We start from the raw sequence: 20,623 nt of genomic DNA on the forward strand, positions 1-20,623 counted from the left end.
AATTCATTTGCAACCCTCACCACTGCCCAAATCTTGCCTACCCGACCTCAACCCCAACTTTTCATTTGGACGTAAAGTAATTATATGCATTAACATGCATATATTTGAATGTTCGGGAAACCTGTAAATCCATGCATTTCCTCATAAACAAGCTTGTTGAGACAAGAAAGACAACAATCTGCCACATTTTTATTATTTATCCATTGAATCAAGCAACTATAATTAAGCAGTTTCACACTGAAATACAAACATAGGATACCATATCATCAAAGGTCTATTCTCAATCCTCTCAACGTCATTGCATATTGACCTCCAGCCAACTTGCTTACTTCTTAATTGTTTGTTACATATATGGAAATAAATCTTAATGATCCTACAAAACCTCTACTACAACCATCAAATTACTTGCACCAGAATCCAAAAATACTCTCCTGGAACTGATCCAGGTGTTATAATGGGGCACTGCTACAGAATGAACTTCCTAGATTCGGATGAGAAGCTTGATGAAGGGAGATTTTAATTGTGTGGCTTTGAGATGATTTGTATATGTCTATACACTCCTCAAGGTCAGCATTACATGTCAAAAGAACCCACTCATTGTCGTCGTCCAAGTACTGGAGATCAATTCTGCTGACATCTGCGATATTGAAACGCTTTGCAATCTCTTGTTGCAAGTCTTTGAAACTCCAACTTGGTTGCAAGCTGAATCGTATCTTACCTTCGCCAAACATAGCTTTTACTCTCAAGGCACCCACGGCTCGTAAATTCTGGTCTACACGTTTTGGCAAGGGAGGTAGAGTCCCAAAACTAGGAAGCTCACCAAATGTTTTATGGCTTTGGGCTCTTGCAGTAAGCTTTGGCTCCTCTTGATTCAAAGCGTGCAATTCAGCATAACTGAGAGCTCTCTTTGGTGCTCCATCAGGGTCTTCCACTGTCAACTCATCTGCACCGCATAGGGCATTCATACTGGTATTATGCTGTTTCGATCCAGTGGAACAGGAGGTACTTGAACAAGAGCTCGGGCTGCATGAAGAAGATGGAGACTTTGAAGCAGCAGCTCCTTGGCTGAACATGCCTCTCTCAAGTTGAGGTTCTGATGGCTTTGAATGGCTGCTGATCTTCAATGATGAAGAAAGACCATTGCCAGAAAAGTTTGGTGAGCTCAGTTCAGGGAAGCTTGAGTAGAACGACCCAAGTTGAATGGCACCCTCAGCACCTTTGACTGAGTCAATTACTAGTTGCAGTTTTTTTAAAGAGTGGCCTACCTTCTTAATTTTTCGAGAAGGCCATCTAGTGATCCCGTGTTGCCTACATATCCTTTTCAGAGTAGTGGGGCACACTGCAATAGAATAAACTGGATAAGCAACTCTCAAAGAGCTGAGTACTTTATAAATGTAAAAAGACAAATGGAACAAAATGCTAATGCATGGATGCCAAGGACATTTATACTATCACTCCAAAATGAGGTATGGTGACAGAAATGTCACGGTAAGAATGTAAAGGGAGAAACCAGGCTGAAAAGATCATACAAGGCATAGCGCCTGCCTTTGTTTTCCCATCAGTTGAACCATTCCATAAATATAACTTCCTTCCCACCCAGATCAGAAGGGTTATTAGAGAAAAATGCTATATGCTATCATTATGGACACTTACTATGGACAATTAACTTTTCAGTGCATCAATATGAACTTGGGTGCCTAAACTCATATACCAGGCTAAATCAATCTCTATCTTCAAAAGATGCACAACTGCTGCCGTTCACTAACAACAGATTGCAGAGAAGAAACAGGATATTAGACAGATGGAGTCCTTATGCTTAAAATGTGATTATATGATTATTTGAAAAATTAGTATTAGTTACTTTGATTGTTAAGTAATATTTAGTTGAACATAAAGTGAAACAAGAATGTGAGGCTTCTAACTATAATAAGATATTTTCCTACCACCGATACTCTTAGCAGCATCTTTAAGACTCCCTGCAAAGTACTGTCGAAGAACCTGCAAGCTGATTGTCTTCTCCATCTTGGTTCTTCTCTTTTCACCAGCTTTTTTACCAGCTAAAATGCGATGTCCACCAGAAGGAGAGGAGTCACCACTACCTCCCTCAACACTAGCTTTGGTTCCAGCATTTTGATGAAGCTGTCCAAAATCTGAAAGTACCTGCTTATTGTATAACTCTAGCTGAGTGTCTTCCCAATGGGTTGTCACCTTGAACTCTTCTATTGGTTCTTCTTTTTGATATTCCCATGAGACAGAAACACCTTTTCCCTTCTGTTGGGCCTCCATCATGTGGGCAATCCATGATGACTCCTCTGGAGAGTTCTCTTTCAAGGAAGAAATCCTAAATTGAGTTTCTTCTTTGTCTGATCTCTCTGATTTCCCATCCGAAGTAACTACCATTTCCTTAACTGGCAGTATCACTTCTTCCTCAAGCTCCTTGTCCACAACGACATAAAAGCTCTGGCAAGCCTGCTGCATAAAACTGGACAATGAGTTCAGCATCTGTTTTTGTGCTTCACTGTCCTGGCAATCTTTTGGCAAGAATAACTCCAAAACCAATTCAACTGATCCAGTAAAAGTGCTTTGTAGCGGGATAGCTACAGCACCACACAATCCAAACATCCTAGCATAGTGAGAGAGAGGATAATTTCTCTTACTGAACGCAGTTATATCATTTGCAAAACATTGTTTGTTTGTTGTGAATGCTCTGCCAACTATTCCTTGGCCTCTTAACAGGTGGTGTTCAGAGCATGCCTCAAGGAAGTCTGAAAAATCTTCATCAGCCACAAAGCAAGCAGTATCCACTACACAATGATAAAAGTTCTCGTCAGAGAGTCGGCATCCACTGTTAAATTGATCAAGGCATTGGGCCCATGTTAGAGCCAAAGGCAGTTTATATATCTTGCAGACAGATCTTAAAACCTCAGCTATCTCAGGCAATGCAGCTTGATACAACTCGTTGCAAGCCTGTGAACATAGAACACTTCTTAGGTCTCAGAAATGAATAATAAAATTTTGAACTGTTGAAACTATAGTTTTAAAGGTAGCATTCTTTTACCTCAACACAAGGAATGAAGTTATATGAGCTCCTTAGATCAACAGCCTGCAAACAGATACGCTTTATTTAGATCAGAACACAAGGAAAGAATGTGCTATTATAGTTCACAGGTAAGACATGACTAATATTATAAACAAATACATGTCCATTGGCACTTTTGAAAGGCTTTATTTATTTATTTATTTAAAATTTTCATTTCTAAAAATGAAAAGTCAATTACTAAATAAGGCATAAAACAAAGTTATAATTATTAAATTGAACAAAGATGAAAAACTGAAGATAGTTGGTGCATTAAAATACAGAAAATCAGTAACAGAAAGGACTAAGTATAATTGCCATCAGTATAACACATCACATACAGGAAGCATTATAGAATGAGAAAAATGCATATTCAGATGCGATATGAGTTTAGAGAACTTTTATTGATAAAAACATGTCCTAAAATTCAATATACAGACTGCAGACATTGTAATTAGTTATTACAATGTTAAAATGAACTCATGAGGTTTGTTCCAATTGTTTCCTTTTCATCCTAACTTTCAACCACCAAAAGTTAATACCATGACCTTAATACCTCTGAAGCAGTTTATCAGAATTTCTGATGATAAACAAAGAAGAACAAGAAGAAGCAAAAGAATAAAGACCTCAAGAGCTTTGCAGACGTGTTCAAGTTCTGAGCGATAATTGATCTTTTGAGTAGTTGTGACAATCTCAACAACGCCCAAGCAAGTTCCACTCGCTCGTTCAAAAACAGGAAGAGCAAGAGATCCACCAACATTGTACTTTTGTGCAAAATCAATACGTGGATATTCATCGCTTCTGAAGAAACGAACATCAGGCGTCCACTCAGGCAACTTCCCCAAAAATACACGGCCAAGCAACCCCACTGATTCCTTTGAATCCTCCTCAGCTGGAACGTTGTAAGATTTGGAGACATCTCTAAAAAATTTGAGACTCTCGCAATTTGTATTAAGAAAGTACGGCTGGCCTTCAGTAGTAAGAAAATGTTTGCCTTCTCTTTGTACAGGCACCCAGATTTGGATAAGGACATCCATGTCTTTTGTAGATTCCTTCAAATATCCAATAGCCTGCATTAGTCTCTCTTTCACAGATAAAGAAGAATTTGATTCCGCTCTTGGCCCTATCCACCATCTACTGCCCAATTCAGTACCTTGGACTATAACATTTCCAGGTTGTGACAAGGATGTAGTATTTCCAACAGCTGCCCAGTTTGGGGATTGACTTTCAGAAAGGTCCTCAATTGTAGTGTAAGGAGGGGAAGGAACCTGGCTTTCTGTCTCTCCTTGATACATTCGATGTGAGTTTATACTAAAAGGAACAGTATAAGATCCAGATACAGGTATGCATTGAAAAGGGTCAGGGTCATTCAGACCACTAGATGTTGAAGGACCAGGCTGCATGAGGTTGAATCCATCGCTAGTCTCTAACCGGCATCCTTCAAACAAGAGTTGATCCATAAAATCCAAATCCATAGCAGCATCAGAGAAGTTCCCGAACGTAGAATTAGGCGAAAATTCACCAAGACCACTGCCAACTTCCATGTCGAAGAGGCTTCAAATTTGCTTCTACCAGAGCCTATATTACATCCGAATTGCAAACACTATCATGACCCGAAACACAAAAGCACAGTAAAGATGAAAAACAAAAAGAGGAACTTCCAGGAAAGATTCATTTTGCCCGTATCCAAAAACCCAATCTGTCCGAGGCGCAGAAACATCGTCAACAAAAATTTGCTTTGATTGAACTGCAATCAGAAATGCATTTCAGAGGAAGAAACCTACCATGGTATCCATAGTTCAACTCATAGAACAAAAAAACAAACCTACCACTATAAAAATATAGTCTTTCAATAGTACTTGTACTTTTAAACAACTCAAATTTTAGTTTACTCTAAAACATGATTCCCACAAGTCCAACATCAGCTTTCCCCATACAATAATCACAAGCATCTACCTTGGAATTTGTACCATCAATAATTCTAAATGCCCTCTCAAACAAACACAAATTAAAACTCCACAAAAAGAACAAAACCCCATTTCTTAAAACTCTCTGTTGCATAAAAATTCCAAACCTTACTATTAATAGAAAGCCAAAAAAAGCTTACAAAGAAGTAAAAAAAAGGAAGAGAAAGAAAGCGACTCACTTTACAAGGAATCTTCGAGAAAATCCAGTTTGGTACTTTGGGTTTCTCTGTCTGTGTACCGTAGACTTTAATTGAAGCAATCTAAATCTAACAAAGATGTGGCTCTGTTGAATGAATGTCCCCTTTGTTTTCTTGCAAGACCCCAACCACATTAAGGCAAAAAAAAAAGAAGAAAATAAAGTACAAAAACAATTTGCAACACTGATTTTATCACATCAGTTTTTGTTGGTCCCTTTGGTATGGTGTTTTTGTAACCTATATATAATCTCAGGCTATGCGCGTGAACAATCTTCTCTCTATGGAAGGCTTAGGACCCCACATCAACAGCAAATCAGATCTCTCAGTTCTCAGATCTTTATACTACATACCATAAAGGTCAAGTGTTGTAAAGGTAACCGTACAAAACATGAGACAAATAAAGAGGACAAAACAAAATAAAATAAAACAAAATCTGGGTTTTGTGTTTATTTTTCTCTAGAGCTTCTTAAGACTTCAGTTTGATGAAACAGGGCTCAAGCTGAAGCTACAGTTTGAATGTTTCTTTTTTTTTTCTCTCTGAAATTGTGGGTTTGGTTGGTTGTCTTTTACCTTGAGCCTGCGCTGATTCTCCGCATTTTATTTTATATTGGTTTGAACTATTTTGCTTTTAATTTAATAAAAGAAAGTTGTTTCTTTCTGATTTTATTTTATTTTATTTTTGTATTATTATATTATTATTATATAGTAGGTTCCGTAAAAGAGATTCTTGATCAGACATGGTTTATTGAAGTAATCATTTACTGGATTCAAGATTCCTGGACAGCCACATATGCTGAGTTTGTTTTGACCTTTGATAATGGCTCGGTTTCTGCAAAGTATTTCATTTTTTTCCATAATTAGTAAAATGGGGCTCACCCAGTGAGTTATTGATCCATTGAGACTTGACCCAGGTCAGATATTTCCTTAAGGACTATGAATTAGAATGAAAAAAAAAAAATCTCACTTCATGGATGAATTAACTGGAGGAGGAGAAATGTCAAATTTATATGAAAATTTTAATTCGATTGATTTATATATTTATTTTTTAAAAATAACATTTAATTAATTTAAATTTTAATATTTATAATTTTTTTAATTTTTAAACTGCATCTTTTTATATAAAAAAAATGTTTAATTTAAGTTTTTTGTTGATATTTGAAATTAAAATTTTGTTTAAGAAATATTAATTTGTTTAGATTAATGTTATAAATGAACTTTTAAATTTCTGAAAAATATTTAATATAAAAAAATGAAAAGAAAGAGATTTCTTGGTTGCAGCAACTTAAAATGTTTGGAAAATATATATATGTTCTGTCATGTTAGATGTGACATGCATTTAACTGTTTACAGTGCTAATAATTCTATTCTATACAATAATTTTTGACATTGCATATCTCAACATAAGATTGATGGCAGATTTTGAGAGGACAATTCAAATTTTGATAGCAAAATCTTATGTAAATCTTAAAAATATGTTTTTTTTTATTATTATTATAGTGTTGATGGTGATACAGGGTTAATTACTTAATTTCTTGAACATTCATTACGTTATAGTAAAATACTTAAATTTAAAAATTTTTTAATATGATATTTAAATTATAAATATATAATTAATGTAATATTTATTTTTAACGTAATTGATTATAAATAATAATATATAATATATAAATAACTTTAAAAATATTATTTTAGTTAACATATATATATAATTTAAGTACTATATTAAAAATTTTTTAAATTAAAATATTATATTAAATATTTTATTATAATTAAAAAATTATTTATAATATTAATCCACTTATGAAAAATGAAAAATTTAAAATGACATAATCTTTGGTCATTCACCACACAAAACATTTCACAATCATTCATGAAATTTACTTGTCTTGCACGAATGAAATTGAATTAAAAAGTTACTACGAAAATGCTCAAATTGGTTATGTCAAACCTTTACACAAAACCAATAAAACTTAAGTAATAATAGAATAATATTATGCCACAACTTGCTGCCCATAATTCCAAATCGGGCAGTTGCGTGGAGAAATTTGTTCCAAAACATTGCAAGTGGCACTCAAGATTTCGGGCCGCCATGACCGGTCCTCTTTTGTCCTGCTTTGCTCGAGTTGCCGCATCCAAGCAATGTATTGGCCAAAGATTAATTTATTATTATTAATTAATATAATAATTAATGTTTAATTAAGCACATTAATTATGTCCATGATTCAGATGTGGAGTCATGACTTTGTGATTCCAATTTCTTTTAGCAGAAAAAAAGTGCATCCTTTAAATCTGATTGCTTGAGCAAAACAGGCATGCCCTACCTATGTTTTGTTTTCAGGAAACAGTAACAATTTTACCCACAAAAACAATTTATTATGCAAACTAAGAAATTTTTATTAAGCTGAAATGTACACTTTAATCAGCCCCACTAATTGATGACTTCAGCGTCAAGTCAACATCGAGTGGTTTTCCAACTTGGGTTGCCTGCCCCAGTAACCCCCTCCCCACTTCGTTTATTTGTATTAAGTAATCAGAGTTTTCGATGAACCGTATATTATCATATTTAATTTTTATTTATTTATATTTATTTATTAAGTTTAATAAATAATTTTAATATTATTTATATATTTATTTATTAAATAAATTCAGCATGAATAATTATTTATTTATTTATTTATATTTATAAACATATTCGTTTACGATTCGTTTAAAATTTATTCGTTTATTGTTCATTTACTATTCGTTTATTGTTCATTTACTATTCGTTTATAATAATATTAATAAAATTACATTTTTATCTTTTATCTTAATTCTATTTTAAGATTATTTATATTTGTTTAAGTTTATTTATATTTTTTTAAGGTTTGTTTATTTAAATTTATTTAGTTATGATTTATTTATTATTCATAAATGTATTTATTTATATATGTTCGTGAATAAATTTGTTTAATATTCACGAACGAACTCGTTTAACTTAATTGAATGAATACAAATCGAACACGAACAACTTATTATTTAATCAAACGAATATGAATAAATAGAACAATTTTTTTTAAACAGAATACCAATACTTTTAAAAATAAACGAACAAATATAAAAATATATTTATTCATTCATATTCGATTGATTTACAATCCTATTTACATTGATGATAATAATTAATATTCTAACAATCAATCATATATCTATATCTATATATATTTTTCATATATTTGATTTACAAATCAAAATTAAAATTTTAATAATCCAAAATTTATTAACAAATGCTTATATACATATATAGACCCAACAATTAATCTATTTCTCTAATTTTCTCAATATAGATACATGTAAGGTTAAATTTCTTCTTCTTTTTTTCCCGATGGATGAGATTGGAGAATTATTAATTGCGCAACAACAATAATTTGCTTCCTCGAGAGGCGTATGATTTATTGATTTGTGAGGTTTCAAATCAGGAAACTGTGGTCGTGACAATTTAATTTATTAAATATGGCATATATTAATATGAAATTAAGCTAGTGCATCATGTATTATTATACATGAAAATGATGTTTATATTTTTAATGACTTTGATTAGTCATCGAAAGTAAAATAAAATGTTAATTATCAATAGCCAACCTATGACTGCATCTCAAAGTTCAAATTTGCTGATCACTCAACTCACTAAAATCTGCCTTTGGGTTTCCTTTTTCACCCATAATTTATGTCAGTTGATGTGATGTAAAGCTTTAAAATTAGGATTAAAATACACAAAAATCAATTAATGTGGCGACCAGTAAATCGATAACAATACTAATTAAAAGGATTTGCTTTACGTGCTTCCACACAATTGTCTTATAAAAGCCAAATTATTGTGTGTTATTGTATGGTTCAATGATGGATTTGTTGAGGCTGACCGCATCCACTTGTTTCCTCCATTTCCATCCCCACCAATGGCTTTTTCCTCTCTGACATCAGGCTTCTTGTCAGAGTTTTTAGTTTTGTTAATCAAATACAAGTGGGTAATCTTATTATATGTTTCTATGGTGTGTTGGCCTTTTTCTCTTGCAAAAATTCTCTAGTTTTCTTTTCTTCCTTTAATTATAGTACTGTTAATTCCCTACTGTTTGTATGTATTGAATTTTGACACAAGTGGAAAATGTTTGGTTAATAGCATTTTTACAGCTGATTGGATCATATTCATATTCATAGATGACAAAACCCAGCAAACTACTATATATATGTACAATATTGTTTATACATCTCTTATTATTTGATTACTTGAAAATCGTATAAAATCTATATTCAGGCTGTTGATTTTGATAGAATTCGTCACCTGCACATCTAATTCTGTCTATAATAATGATGGCAATGTATAGAATAACGTGATACCAGGGACCTACGTTTCTTGTATTAACCCACGTGAGGATCTTAAAAATAGTTGTGGAAGAAAGATGATTCATATATGGGGCTAAGACTACTCAGAAATATCTGTTTCGTTTTTTTTGTCAGTTGCAAACACAACTCTAGTTAAGGAGCTAGAGTTTAGGCTCAGCTTTGGGAATCATTGATTCTAACTACTTAAGCTCCATTTGATGGTGGGATTTTGATGTTATTTTATGGCTACACCTTTAAGAATTCAATCATAAAATGTAGCAGTGACGCCTCTTATCACGCTGTCAAAAGGAGTCTTAATCTCTAACACAAAGATGCAACTATCAGAAGAAAAAAAGAATAATTTAGGATAGATTCCAGTAAGTGATTGCGTGAGGTATCGGCAATTCATAAGTCAACTCTCTTATTTCGATGAGTAGCTATGTTGGAAAAAAAAATTACTTATTTTGGCCTGTGGTTTGCACGGGCCAATAGAATCAATGCAGATACTAGAAGGGATTCACTGTGGGTATCCCTCAACACATTTTTTTCTTTATAGTTGTAATGGAGATTCTTCTGCTTAAATATAAGGGAAATATAATTTAATTACTTTTTATTGTTGATGGTGATGAAACACCTATGAGTATTATTAAGGTAGATAAATGTGATGTGGATTTGAGTTGGAGATGAGGAATCCATCAGAATTGTTTAAAGCTTCGCAAATATACATCAGATGAGCCAAAGTCATGGCAGTTGTTGGATGATTGGTTAGATGGAGGCAGAAATTTTCAAAGTTTTTAAGTTCTTAATAATTTCTTTCTTTCTTTCTACATAATGAACGTTTCAAGTGCGTAACACATCAGAATTTTGGTCAGATATGAATATACACTCTTGAATATAAAGATGAGAAGATTAAAAGGGTGGAGCCTGGCACGCCTGATCAAAACAGGGAGTTAAAATGGGAATTAATTTTAGATTGAATCATGCCTTTAGATGCGTGTGTTAATTTGGTTTAAACGTTGGATATTTGGCATTATGCAAGGCCAGACCATGGTAGATGCCTAACAATTTCCTGTCAGCAGGACCACACATGCAGTACTGATTGGATCAAGGAAAGATACCAGGAGGATGCATAATTGGATTCAAATTTTTTTTACAAGGTGGGAATCAGACGAGAATCATTGACTTCAACTTATGCAAAACAGATTAACAATTACAGAGGATTAGATTATCAATGATGCCAGGGTGAGCTAGGATGGAAGGGCTGTGACATATGATGCAGTTCGATGGAACCCAGAATTACATAGGTATTTGCTACAGATTTGATTAAAGAAAACTTTTGGTGCTTCATGAATAACTTGCACTTGAAGAAAGAATCTGTCTTTCTTCAGGTTACAGATATTCCTCACCATGGTAATGGTAAAGTTTGATGTAATGCAATCCAGTTTATCAACCCTGCTATAAATTATATAAAATGGGCAAAGTCATGGTTAATAGAAAACGATGAGTGGTGGATGCTGGCATCAGCAGCATGCGTCTATAACAGAGAAGAAAATGAAAATTTTCTAGGTGGGGCATGGCTGGGACCCAATAAAATATATAGTACTAATATATTTCTATTCATAATAATTCACCAAACCCTCAAATTAATAACAAATTTATATATGCAGAAAAAAGTGCAAGCATTTCTTAAAGTAATTAAAAAGAGCCGCCCACATTATAAAAAACGAATGATTATACAATTTGGGTTATGTAATGATGGACAGGGCAAATTCCACTTTACAAACTACTGAGAAAAATTACTTTTATATAATACAAAAACACTGATGCTATTGATGTTAATAGCCCCGTAATTTATTGATAACTTTTAATTTTCGTGATCAAATTTAAATTTTAGTAATGTTAAGTGTGTGTATATATATATATATATATATATATATTAAAAAAAGTAATGCTGTTATGACTGATACATGATCTTAATTTCCCTCTTTAATATTCTTCTTCCACTTTAGAAACAAAATAGAAGGATTTGCAGCAGCTTTAGATATCACCTTAAAGATTCATTTGTCATGCAAATATAAATAACTGTTTCCAGTGATTGATTTTATGCCTCCATATCCAATATACAAAACCAGCTTTTTGCTTAGACAAAACTTACTGAAGCTTTTGATTCAAGAGGAATAAGCATGGTGGTCCAATATTCTACTCTCTTCTTCAGACAATGAACAAGAAAAGTCAGGGAATAAGAAGTTTATCAGTGCACTTTAATGTCCATATTCTATATAATTGTTTCAATATTATGTTCATAATTTTAATTTGGTATCAAAGCTGGAAATGTGGTCCTCAACACTACTTTAATTTTAAACTCTAATAAGACAGATCATAATGGAATATAAAGAACGATATGAATATCTCTACTTTCTGGATTGTAAATCTATATCCACCACAAGAATTTTCCTGACAGATTCGCAAATGTCACTTTGTCTTCAAGACGAATTGCCGCATATAATGATCAGAGTCATGATGTGGTGAAGAAAATAAGGAAAGATAAATGACTGGACCACGTTTCCACAGGTTCTAATCATTGAGAGGGATCAAATTTCCCTGTACCATTATCATACAAGACCACATTGCTAAGGACTTATTGGGCTACATTATCATGGCGCTCTTAGTTTGTAGCCCTAGTACACTGTCATATACTCATATATATGCCCCTCAAGAACATAGATTGAAAAAAATTGACACATATATCTAATACTGTTTGCGGAGTCTAAAAATTTTATTAACGTTCTCTTTTTTATACTAAAAAACATAACTTTTTGAAGGTTAAAACGCCGATCTTAAGTTGCCTCTTGTTGAATTTTAATTTTGAAAAATTATCATTACCTATCATTGTGTTTAAATGGCTCATGATCTGGTGTTTTTAGGAGTTCATGTATGTCCATATTGTTAGTTGTTGGTGTTTAGGATTCCTAGGATGAATAACTATGGTATTATTAAGTGCATGTACTTGATCGATGTATCTAAGCCTCTATATAATAAACCATCAAAACACTCTAATTCAAGTGAAAAGGCCTTATCCATGTTGGAACAGGAATCACTATTAAATGTCATCAGTCCAAATCGACTACACTACTGGAGAAGGCTTCAATGAAGCATGAGGATATGCTTGCTCTAAAAATAAGTTGTGTACATTAACATGCTCCATTGAAGCCTTTTTCAGTTTTGATTTAGGTCTGATTACTCGTTAAAAAAGAACATTTTCTAAGAGCTCCTCTGAACTCAGGTTGTACAATATTGGACCAACCAAAGCAAAGGGAGTGTTCGGAGTATTAAAAAACTATTATTTACTCAATCATTCAATTTGATTAAGTAAAGAATTAAACAAATAAAATTGAAGTTAATGTTATTGAACATTTTAATTTGGATAAAATAAATACACTGTCAAATATCCGGTATACAGAATAATTCTAATCCTAGGTTACAAGTCACGTACAACTTTAGCAGAGATGCCTGATAAAAGAACTCAAGCTTTCTTTAGAGACCTAACCTCAAATCCAAAGCTAGGCCTGAAGAAAAAGAAGATGAATCATTTTCAACAGGAGCAGGCAAATTCAGGTCCAAACCGCAATCTTCCCTTGCTGCTACAAGGTCGAGTCCTTGGTTCAGTGATGTCTCATCCCCTTTCTCCCAATGGCACCTCTTATGCCCACCTAAGGCTTGACCACTAGAGAACACCCTCAAGCAAATGCTGCACGTATGCCCCAAAACCATCATCAACTTACTATTATCTTCCACATTTACATTAACCAAGCCATTATCATCGACGCACTGATCCTCAACCTCGTAGCCATCACTTCTTGTTATGGCGAAACAGCCCTTCACATTCTTGTGACTAGCCCTGTGGCCCCCCAATGCTTGGTGTGACCCAAAAACCTTCTTGCAACTTGAGCATTTAAACCGGAAATTTGCACCCAAATTTGCGCCAAAATCATCATCGTCTTGAACCCCAGGTTTATAATTTATACCACATTCGCTCTCACTAGCAATAGCACCATTAGCCAGCATCAGTAAGGACGCTGCAATCTCATTCTCCTCCTCAGTCATCAAGGCCTCGACATTATTCGTCTGCTTAACAGGGGAAACAGGACGGCGATAATTAGGAGGAGGGTTAATTCCACGCCACTGTCGTTCAGGGTGACATCGCATGTGTCCGAAAAGTGCTTTCCACGACCAAAACTTCTTCCCACATTCACTACAAGGCCGCGTAATCTTTGGTGCAGCAGGGTCAGGTTTTCTGGTATATTTAGGCCTGGAAACGGTGCTAGAACTAGTTGGGAATGGACCATCATCGATCTTTATCAATTTGGACCTTTTCTTGCGGGGATTTGGATCATAATTCACACCATAGCTTGACGAAGAATGCAAATCCGGAATGTTATGTTGCGCAGGAGAAGAAGGGAACCGAAACCCAGGATCAGAAACAATGTTTTCGTTCATTTTCAGAATAAAAAAGACAGCGGAAGAGACAATGAAGATTTGAAAGAGAAAAAAAAGTGAAAAACTGGTGGATGTCTTGCTTATGTAGGAGTGTTGGCAGTTACTAGATTATGGGACAGGGAAGTTTGAATTGGGCGGTTTTATTCAGTTGGGTGTTGGAAACATGGGGTGGTTACCTTAGCCTTAGCCATTACCGTGGGTTATGCTTCAGTGCATTTACCGAGCAGCGTTGAATGTAACGTGCATACTCTAATATGGCAACCTATAAGCATGCGAATTTTGCCTTGGTAAAAAGTTCAATGATTCATTGCTTCAATGCTATTTACAAAGAGAATAAAAAATATATTTAACAAAATGAAAAGTATGATATGGTTGTCAAATGTTCTATTAACAAAATTAATTGCGCACATTCATTTTGATTAAAAAAATTGAAGGGGAAATTTACATTAATACTAAAGAAATTAGTTCCAATAAAGAACTGATTTGAATTTGTATGAGATGGAATTTAAATATAAAAATCATATTTATATAATTTTTTGTACAAAAAATGTCATAACTTGAGAACATGAGATTGAATTTATATATAGTTTAGGCCTGTTGGAACCGTTTCAAAAGCTATTAAAGATGCTGCTAACAACACATTACTACTGTTGATAGGGTTACGGCTTTCAAAAGGAGTGTTTTTGCGAGTTGAAAATCAAATTTGACTTGAACTCCTTCAAGCTCAATATTCCTATCCTTTTAGGATGCTAATATAGTGTAGCTTTTACCTTTCTTTTGTTGTTCATTCATCATTCTCCTGTCGCTTGTTCCCTCACCCCTTCCACCCTGTTTCATCGTAGCAACAGGGTTTTACCATTTGCAGATTTGCAAGTTTCTTTTCAGAAAATAAATGTAAAATGAAATTCTACTCATTACTTGGCAAGCCAGAGCTGACGACACAAACTAGAGAAAAATCCCACTAAATTCAGACTACTTCGCTGGCTGAACAATTTAACCCTGAAATTTTTAAATTCAATAGAATTGATTGGAGTAGAACCTTCAGTATACTTAATCCCAAAAATTAAATGGTAAGACGCTAATTTAACAGGACAGACTAGGCTTAATAGCAGTAACTTGAAGGATCATTTCAGCATTATATGACAGTACAGTTTGAATTTGATACTGTCCAGTGTCCAAAGCTTTTTGCCAGGAAAAATACACAGAAGATATTCTGAGTTGAGAACTACAGTACATACCAGATAGCCAGCACACAAATTACTGCAGAACAACTAGGAGGAAGGAAAAACTGCACAAGTGTGCACGTGTGTGCATCCGCTCTCTACAGATATGTTACAACTCACAACACTCACCACCTTGCACTTGATGCCTTTTATTTGTTTAACTGATCTGGTTAAGTGGAGGGTGCTTTAGCCATCTTCATAGTTTTTCCCAAGACGTTTAAAATGGCAACACGCTGCATCTCTTTTGCTGTAACAGGGAAAGAAAAAGATTAGATTGTATCAGATCCCTGCTGTACAAAAATAGTAATAGATGCTAAAGGATCACATAAAACAAAAGATTGCACAATATGAATGCCTGTGTAAATGATGACAGCTAACTAAGATTATGGACCTCAAATCACTTCTGAATTACAACTGCTTTGTCGCCACAAAGATATGATAACAACATATGATATATTGAATCTTGTCAATCACCAACTAATTGCAGGGATGGTATGTTATAAACATAGCATACATTGACATCATAAAAAAATGAATCTGTTTAAGCATATATATATATATGTATATATGTATGTATGTACGTATGGATATACATGCATGCATACAGATAATTGAACCAAATTTGGAGAAGCACCGCTCCCCCACCCCCCCCAACCAAAAAAAAAAAAAAAACCCAAACACACACAGGTATGTTACCTTCCTCCAGTGAGAGCTGAATTGATCTTTTTTCCAGCTCAATGGCATGTCTGCTGAGATCAACTGCAGAAAGAGAACGAAGCACTGACAAGATAACATAGATAATATTTGTAAATCAGTATTATAAGAATTTACAATTGAAAAAGTAGAATATACTGTTAGAATGATTCATTGGAACATATTGACATACTCTGGGTATAATCCTCCTGCTCAGATTGGTCCAACTTTTTCAATTGCATCTGCAATTGATAGTACTGCTCTTCCCAGTGAAGTTTTTCAATTTCCTTTGAACTATCCAACAAAGGGGCAGCAGAAACAACTGGATGTTGATTGGAGTCTGATGGTGCTAATCTCATAGCAGACTTTCCAAGAGGTAAAGTTACTGAAGATTTGGCGGATGAACTTGTCATGGAAGCCATTGGAAGTGGTGCAAATGCTGGAAAACAAGAAATGTTTGGCTCCTTTATTTGGGATTTTTGTTGATTACTTTCCTCCAGTTGACCAACTTGCCTCAGGTGTTGGCAATTACTTGTGCTGGTACAGTCAAAAGCACTGCTTTTTCCTAATTCTGGTTCAGATTTTCTACGGACATAGACAAGATGCCCATTTGCAGCACTATTGCTTGGAGATTGGCAGTATGAAGGGCTCACAGGGCATTCTGTGGATGGTCTCTTAGTTCCAGAAACCTTAATAGGATCAATAACAGGTCCTCTATCTTTAGAAAATGGGGAGCTTCCTGGGGAGTTGGGCACGATTCTATTTTCATTCTGCAGGTCTCTCAATGGTGTCTTCTTTGCACCAACTGGAGGTTGCTTATCAAAAGTGCGAGAGTTATTTTCTGGATTCCGCAGTCCATATTCACTGAATTTGGAGTCTGTTGTTTGTTGAACCATCTGATGATGTTTGATTCTGGTAAAGGTAATAAGAAGATCAGGGTCATGATAACAGAATCCAAATTAAAACTAATACTATGGTTCTTAAACTAAAGAAGGAAAACACCTTGTTGGAGATATAATTCTGCAACATGAATGACCAAATAGCTTGAGGGAATCTAATACATATTGCTTTCCATAATTGACCAGTAAGAGCCCAGACCACCAAATAAATTATTCTAGCTTTTGGCTTAAACTGAAAATAACTATTTAAGTGAAATTAAGCACCCAAAGCAGTGATCGGTAACCAATAATAGATCACTCAGGAAAATTGATCAGATCCATAAAAGCAAAACCAAGCGGGCAATGGCATGCAAGGAGCTTGAAACAGAATAGTACCAATTTCGTGAATTGAAATTTTATAATCTTGATCACATGTTGTTTATCACATACCATTTACCTTTTGAACCTTCTCTTCCTGTTTGGTATCATGTATGAGCACAATTATACACAATGGCCATTCAAACATTATGAAATAACAATGAATATGAATGATTTTCACAAGCTAAGGAGTTTTCATGCAAGGAGTTTGACCTTAGGCAGAACATGGCTAAGGGAAGTGAATGATCTACAGTTTAGAATCCCTGACACACGTCGTGATTAGGGATGAATATAGGGGTAACTCAATATCAAGGAAAACAACCTACAGCTTGTAAACTGTAGTTCTCTGTTTTTTATACTTCTTATCTTGTTAACTAAAGTTTCCTAAAAGTACATCTTCTCTAATTAATGTTAATAAATGCCACACTGTTTTCTTTTCACATTACACATATTATTTCTCATTACTGGGGAGAAAATAAAAAGTAAATGATCAAAAGAAAAGGCATACTATACTTAATCTTACCTTGTAGAATGGAATTTGTTTAGCTAACAATAACAAGGTACCATCCTCACCTCTATGCCAAATATGAACTAGTTTTACCCAATTGTGGAAATATAAATTTGCAATCACTTCATCTTAAAAGCTATTTTCAATCACCATAGACAGAAGGTAACTAGGGTTGTAATTTGGATCCAAATTAAAAATGGAACTCATATAATTTGAGAACAACGTTTATACTAAAATACATTTACAAGTGAACCATCACGTTTGAAAGTAATAATTTTTTCAGCTCCAAACAAAGCAAACTGTAGATTTCCGATGAGATCCGTAAAATTTTATGAAATTCATTAAACACTATCAAGGTATACTATGAAACAGTGAATCCAACCTACCCAATACATACATTCCCCATGTATTTAGGTTTAATTTTCTTTTCACAGCAACAAGAAACAAACTCGGCATTACAAAATGTAACACAATTAGGTTATTTTCAGTCACATTGAACAAAGAATATTTTGCCTCAATAAACAACAGAATTGAAGATTACATCAACTAGAATCATAACTTAACAGAAAAAACAGAAAGAATCAAAAGTAGATACAGACATATGAAGGGTAAAAACTGCATTCTTTCACTTTCCTTTTGAACCCAGCATCCAAAGTGTTTCATTTAACAAAAATTAATCAACTTTTTGGGACAGGGGTTCTGTAAAATGCATTGAAAGAGCAATACCCATTGAATAAAAATGCAAAAATTTGCACAAAAATCGAGATATTTATGCAATGCTATAAAAGTTGATCATATTCAAACACTCAAAATTGCCAAACACATAAAAAAAAATGGCAACGATTAAGGAAAGTGAATTTCCATATAAATGAGAAATATGAAGAAAATCTTGAATTAAGACAGAGCCATACAAGACATTTACCTTAGCTCATTGAAAACGCAGAGGAAGACAGAAAAAGAAACAGATCGGTTTCGAAAGCAAGGAACTTTGCCTCTGATGAAGTAGTTTAATTTACCGTTTAGTCCATCGTACTTTCTGTTTTTTTTAATTTCGTTTGCGAGTCTTGGGAAAATTCTAACATGACCCCTAATCTTTGGATCATTTAAAGAATTCCTCCAACTTTTTAAAATATGAGATTAATGCAGTTATGCTTTCTCCAAAGATTTCCAAATAAATTAAAGATAAAAAATGATTTCTCATATAATCATATTTACTTAAGTTTGTAAAGAATTAAAGATAACAATTAAACAATTTTACGTTGCTTTATTTTGGCCTTTTCACTTGTTTTTTCTAATATTTGCCAATATTAAAATCAATAAAAAATATAAAATATTATAGTAAAAATTAGAAATGATAATGAATCGGATCAGATTTTTATTCATCCCGAACCCGATTTGATTTTATAATTATAATACCCGAATTCGATTTGACTCAAGAATTTTTTTTATTTTTTTTCATATCAGAACTCGATTCGATCTGATATTTTATAAACCGTATATAACCCAACTCGACTAAAAATTAATAAAATATTATTTTTTATATAAATATAAAATTAAATAAATAATTAAAAAATAATATTATATATATATCTGATCGAATCGAGTTGGATTTGCTAACCTCAACTTTTTCTCATTATTACTCAATTAGACTCGACTTGAAACTGAATCTAAAAAAAAAAAAAATATTCTAAAAGGTTGGGTCGAGTCGAAAGTCGCCAAAGGCAGATTGAATTGTCAATCCTAATAAAAATGAACCAGTTCAACAAATTCAAAACATAAGAAAAAAAAAAAAGAAAATTGCAAATCAATTCTTCGGTTTAATTTTTTTAAAAAAATAAATTATTAATAAAATTCATCATGTGTTTTTAAATTAATTATCTCTTAATTTAAGATTTTGAAAAGCATTTTTATGAAATTACAAACACAAGACAAATTTTATTCATAATTAAGCATTGTATTCATAAAAATTAAAATCAATTAATAAATTAAAAATAATTCAATAAATTCAATATAAAATTAAACTAATCCCACACATATAAATTTGTTTAAGAGCTGAACTATTCACCCACATCTAAAAACCTATTCAAGTTTTAAGAGAATTAAGATAAAAAATTAAAACTTGTTAAAAGGAGTTAAAATAACATTTAAATCTATTTAAATTTTAAGACAAGATTTAGAAAAATTAAAACTCAAGCTTAATCGGACCGCCCTAATCCGAATAAACTATATATAATTAAAAATATTATAATTATATAAATATATATAATTTTATATTTTTTATATTTTATATTTTATATTTTATATTTTATTTTTTAAAAAATAATTTTTTATTATATAAATTAAATTTAATAAGTAAATTTTATATTTATCTTTTTAATTTGGATCGAATTAAAGAAAATTTTAAAATCTAAAATATCAAACAAAATAAATATATCAATTATTAATGTCAAATATGAATTCGATCTCTGTCCATGAACACCTCCACACGGAAAGTAAAACAAGAAGCTTTTAGGTTGAAGGGCCTCCTTTTTTTTCACTAAATCAAAACTTGAATGACATCTCAAGAAGCTTTTTATATAAAAGTTGTAATATAAAAATAATATAATATAAAAATAAAATTATAAGAGTGGACATTTAAAGCTCAACGACTCAAATAAGCTCTGAATCCAAATATTTTGTAATATTTTGAAGTGACAAGGAAGAGATACCTTTTCGCCGTAGGAGAGGAGTTTGCAAGTTGACATTTCTACAACAGGAGTGGGGTGGGCCGAAAACCAAGTAAATCTGATTGTTTTGCACTTAAATGCATGCCTTAATAGCCCTTTTGCAGTTCATCCACTTCATGGTTCA

The 20,623-nt window shown here is 33.1% G+C and overlaps 2 protein-coding genes and 1 pseudogene across 4 annotated transcripts; all 3 read right to left on the minus strand.

The window, feature by feature from the left end:
• Positions 1-169: 169 nt before the first annotated feature.
• LOC111308679 (protein NLP2-like) lies at positions 170-5,813 on the minus strand. Of its 2 annotated transcripts, none has more exons than XM_022907211.2 (5): positions 5,223-5,813; positions 3,703-4,654; positions 3,059-3,103; positions 1,944-2,967; positions 170-1,339 (listed from the first exon to the last, which is right to left on the minus strand). In XM_022907211.2, exons 2-5 carry the CDS (start codon positions 4,618-4,620, stop codon positions 450-452), a joined length of 2,877 nt encoding a protein of 958 aa, XP_022762946.2. In that variant the 5' UTR covers positions 4,621-4,654; positions 5,223-5,813; the 3' UTR covers positions 170-449. The 2 variants fall into 2 exon arrangements, with proteins under 2 accessions (XP_022762946.2, XP_022762945.2); XM_022907210.2 differs by having other exon boundaries at positions 3,703-4,823.
• A 7,187-nt stretch (positions 5,814-13,000) lies between these two features.
• LOC111308202 (zinc finger protein ZAT3 pseudogene) lies at positions 13,001-14,242 on the minus strand (annotated as a pseudogene).
• A 953-nt stretch (positions 14,243-15,195) lies between these two features.
• Positions 15,196-20,620, minus strand: LOC111308683 (uncharacterized). 2 transcript variants are annotated; one of them, XM_089744950.1, is made up of 4 exons: positions 20,482-20,620; positions 16,203-16,921; positions 16,013-16,096; positions 15,196-15,563 (listed from the first exon to the last, which is right to left on the minus strand). In XM_089744950.1, exons 2-4 carry the CDS (start codon positions 16,903-16,905, stop codon positions 15,487-15,489), a joined length of 864 nt encoding a protein of 287 aa, XP_089601076.1. In that variant the 5' UTR covers positions 16,906-16,921; positions 20,482-20,620; the 3' UTR covers positions 15,196-15,486. The 2 variants fall into 2 exon arrangements, with proteins under 2 accessions (XP_089601076.1, XP_022762950.1); XM_022907215.2 differs by lacking the exon at positions 20,482-20,620 and adding an exon at positions 18,696-18,822.
• Between the last annotated feature and the right edge of the window lie 3 nt (positions 20,621-20,623).

Source organism: Durio zibethinus, chromosome 2 (genome assembly GCF_047325235.1).
Source record: "Durio zibethinus cultivar Kanyao isolate XHJ-2024 chromosome 2, ASM4732523v1, whole genome shotgun sequence".
Classification (NCBI taxonomy): Eukaryota; Viridiplantae; Streptophyta; class Magnoliopsida; order Malvales; family Malvaceae; genus Durio; species Durio zibethinus.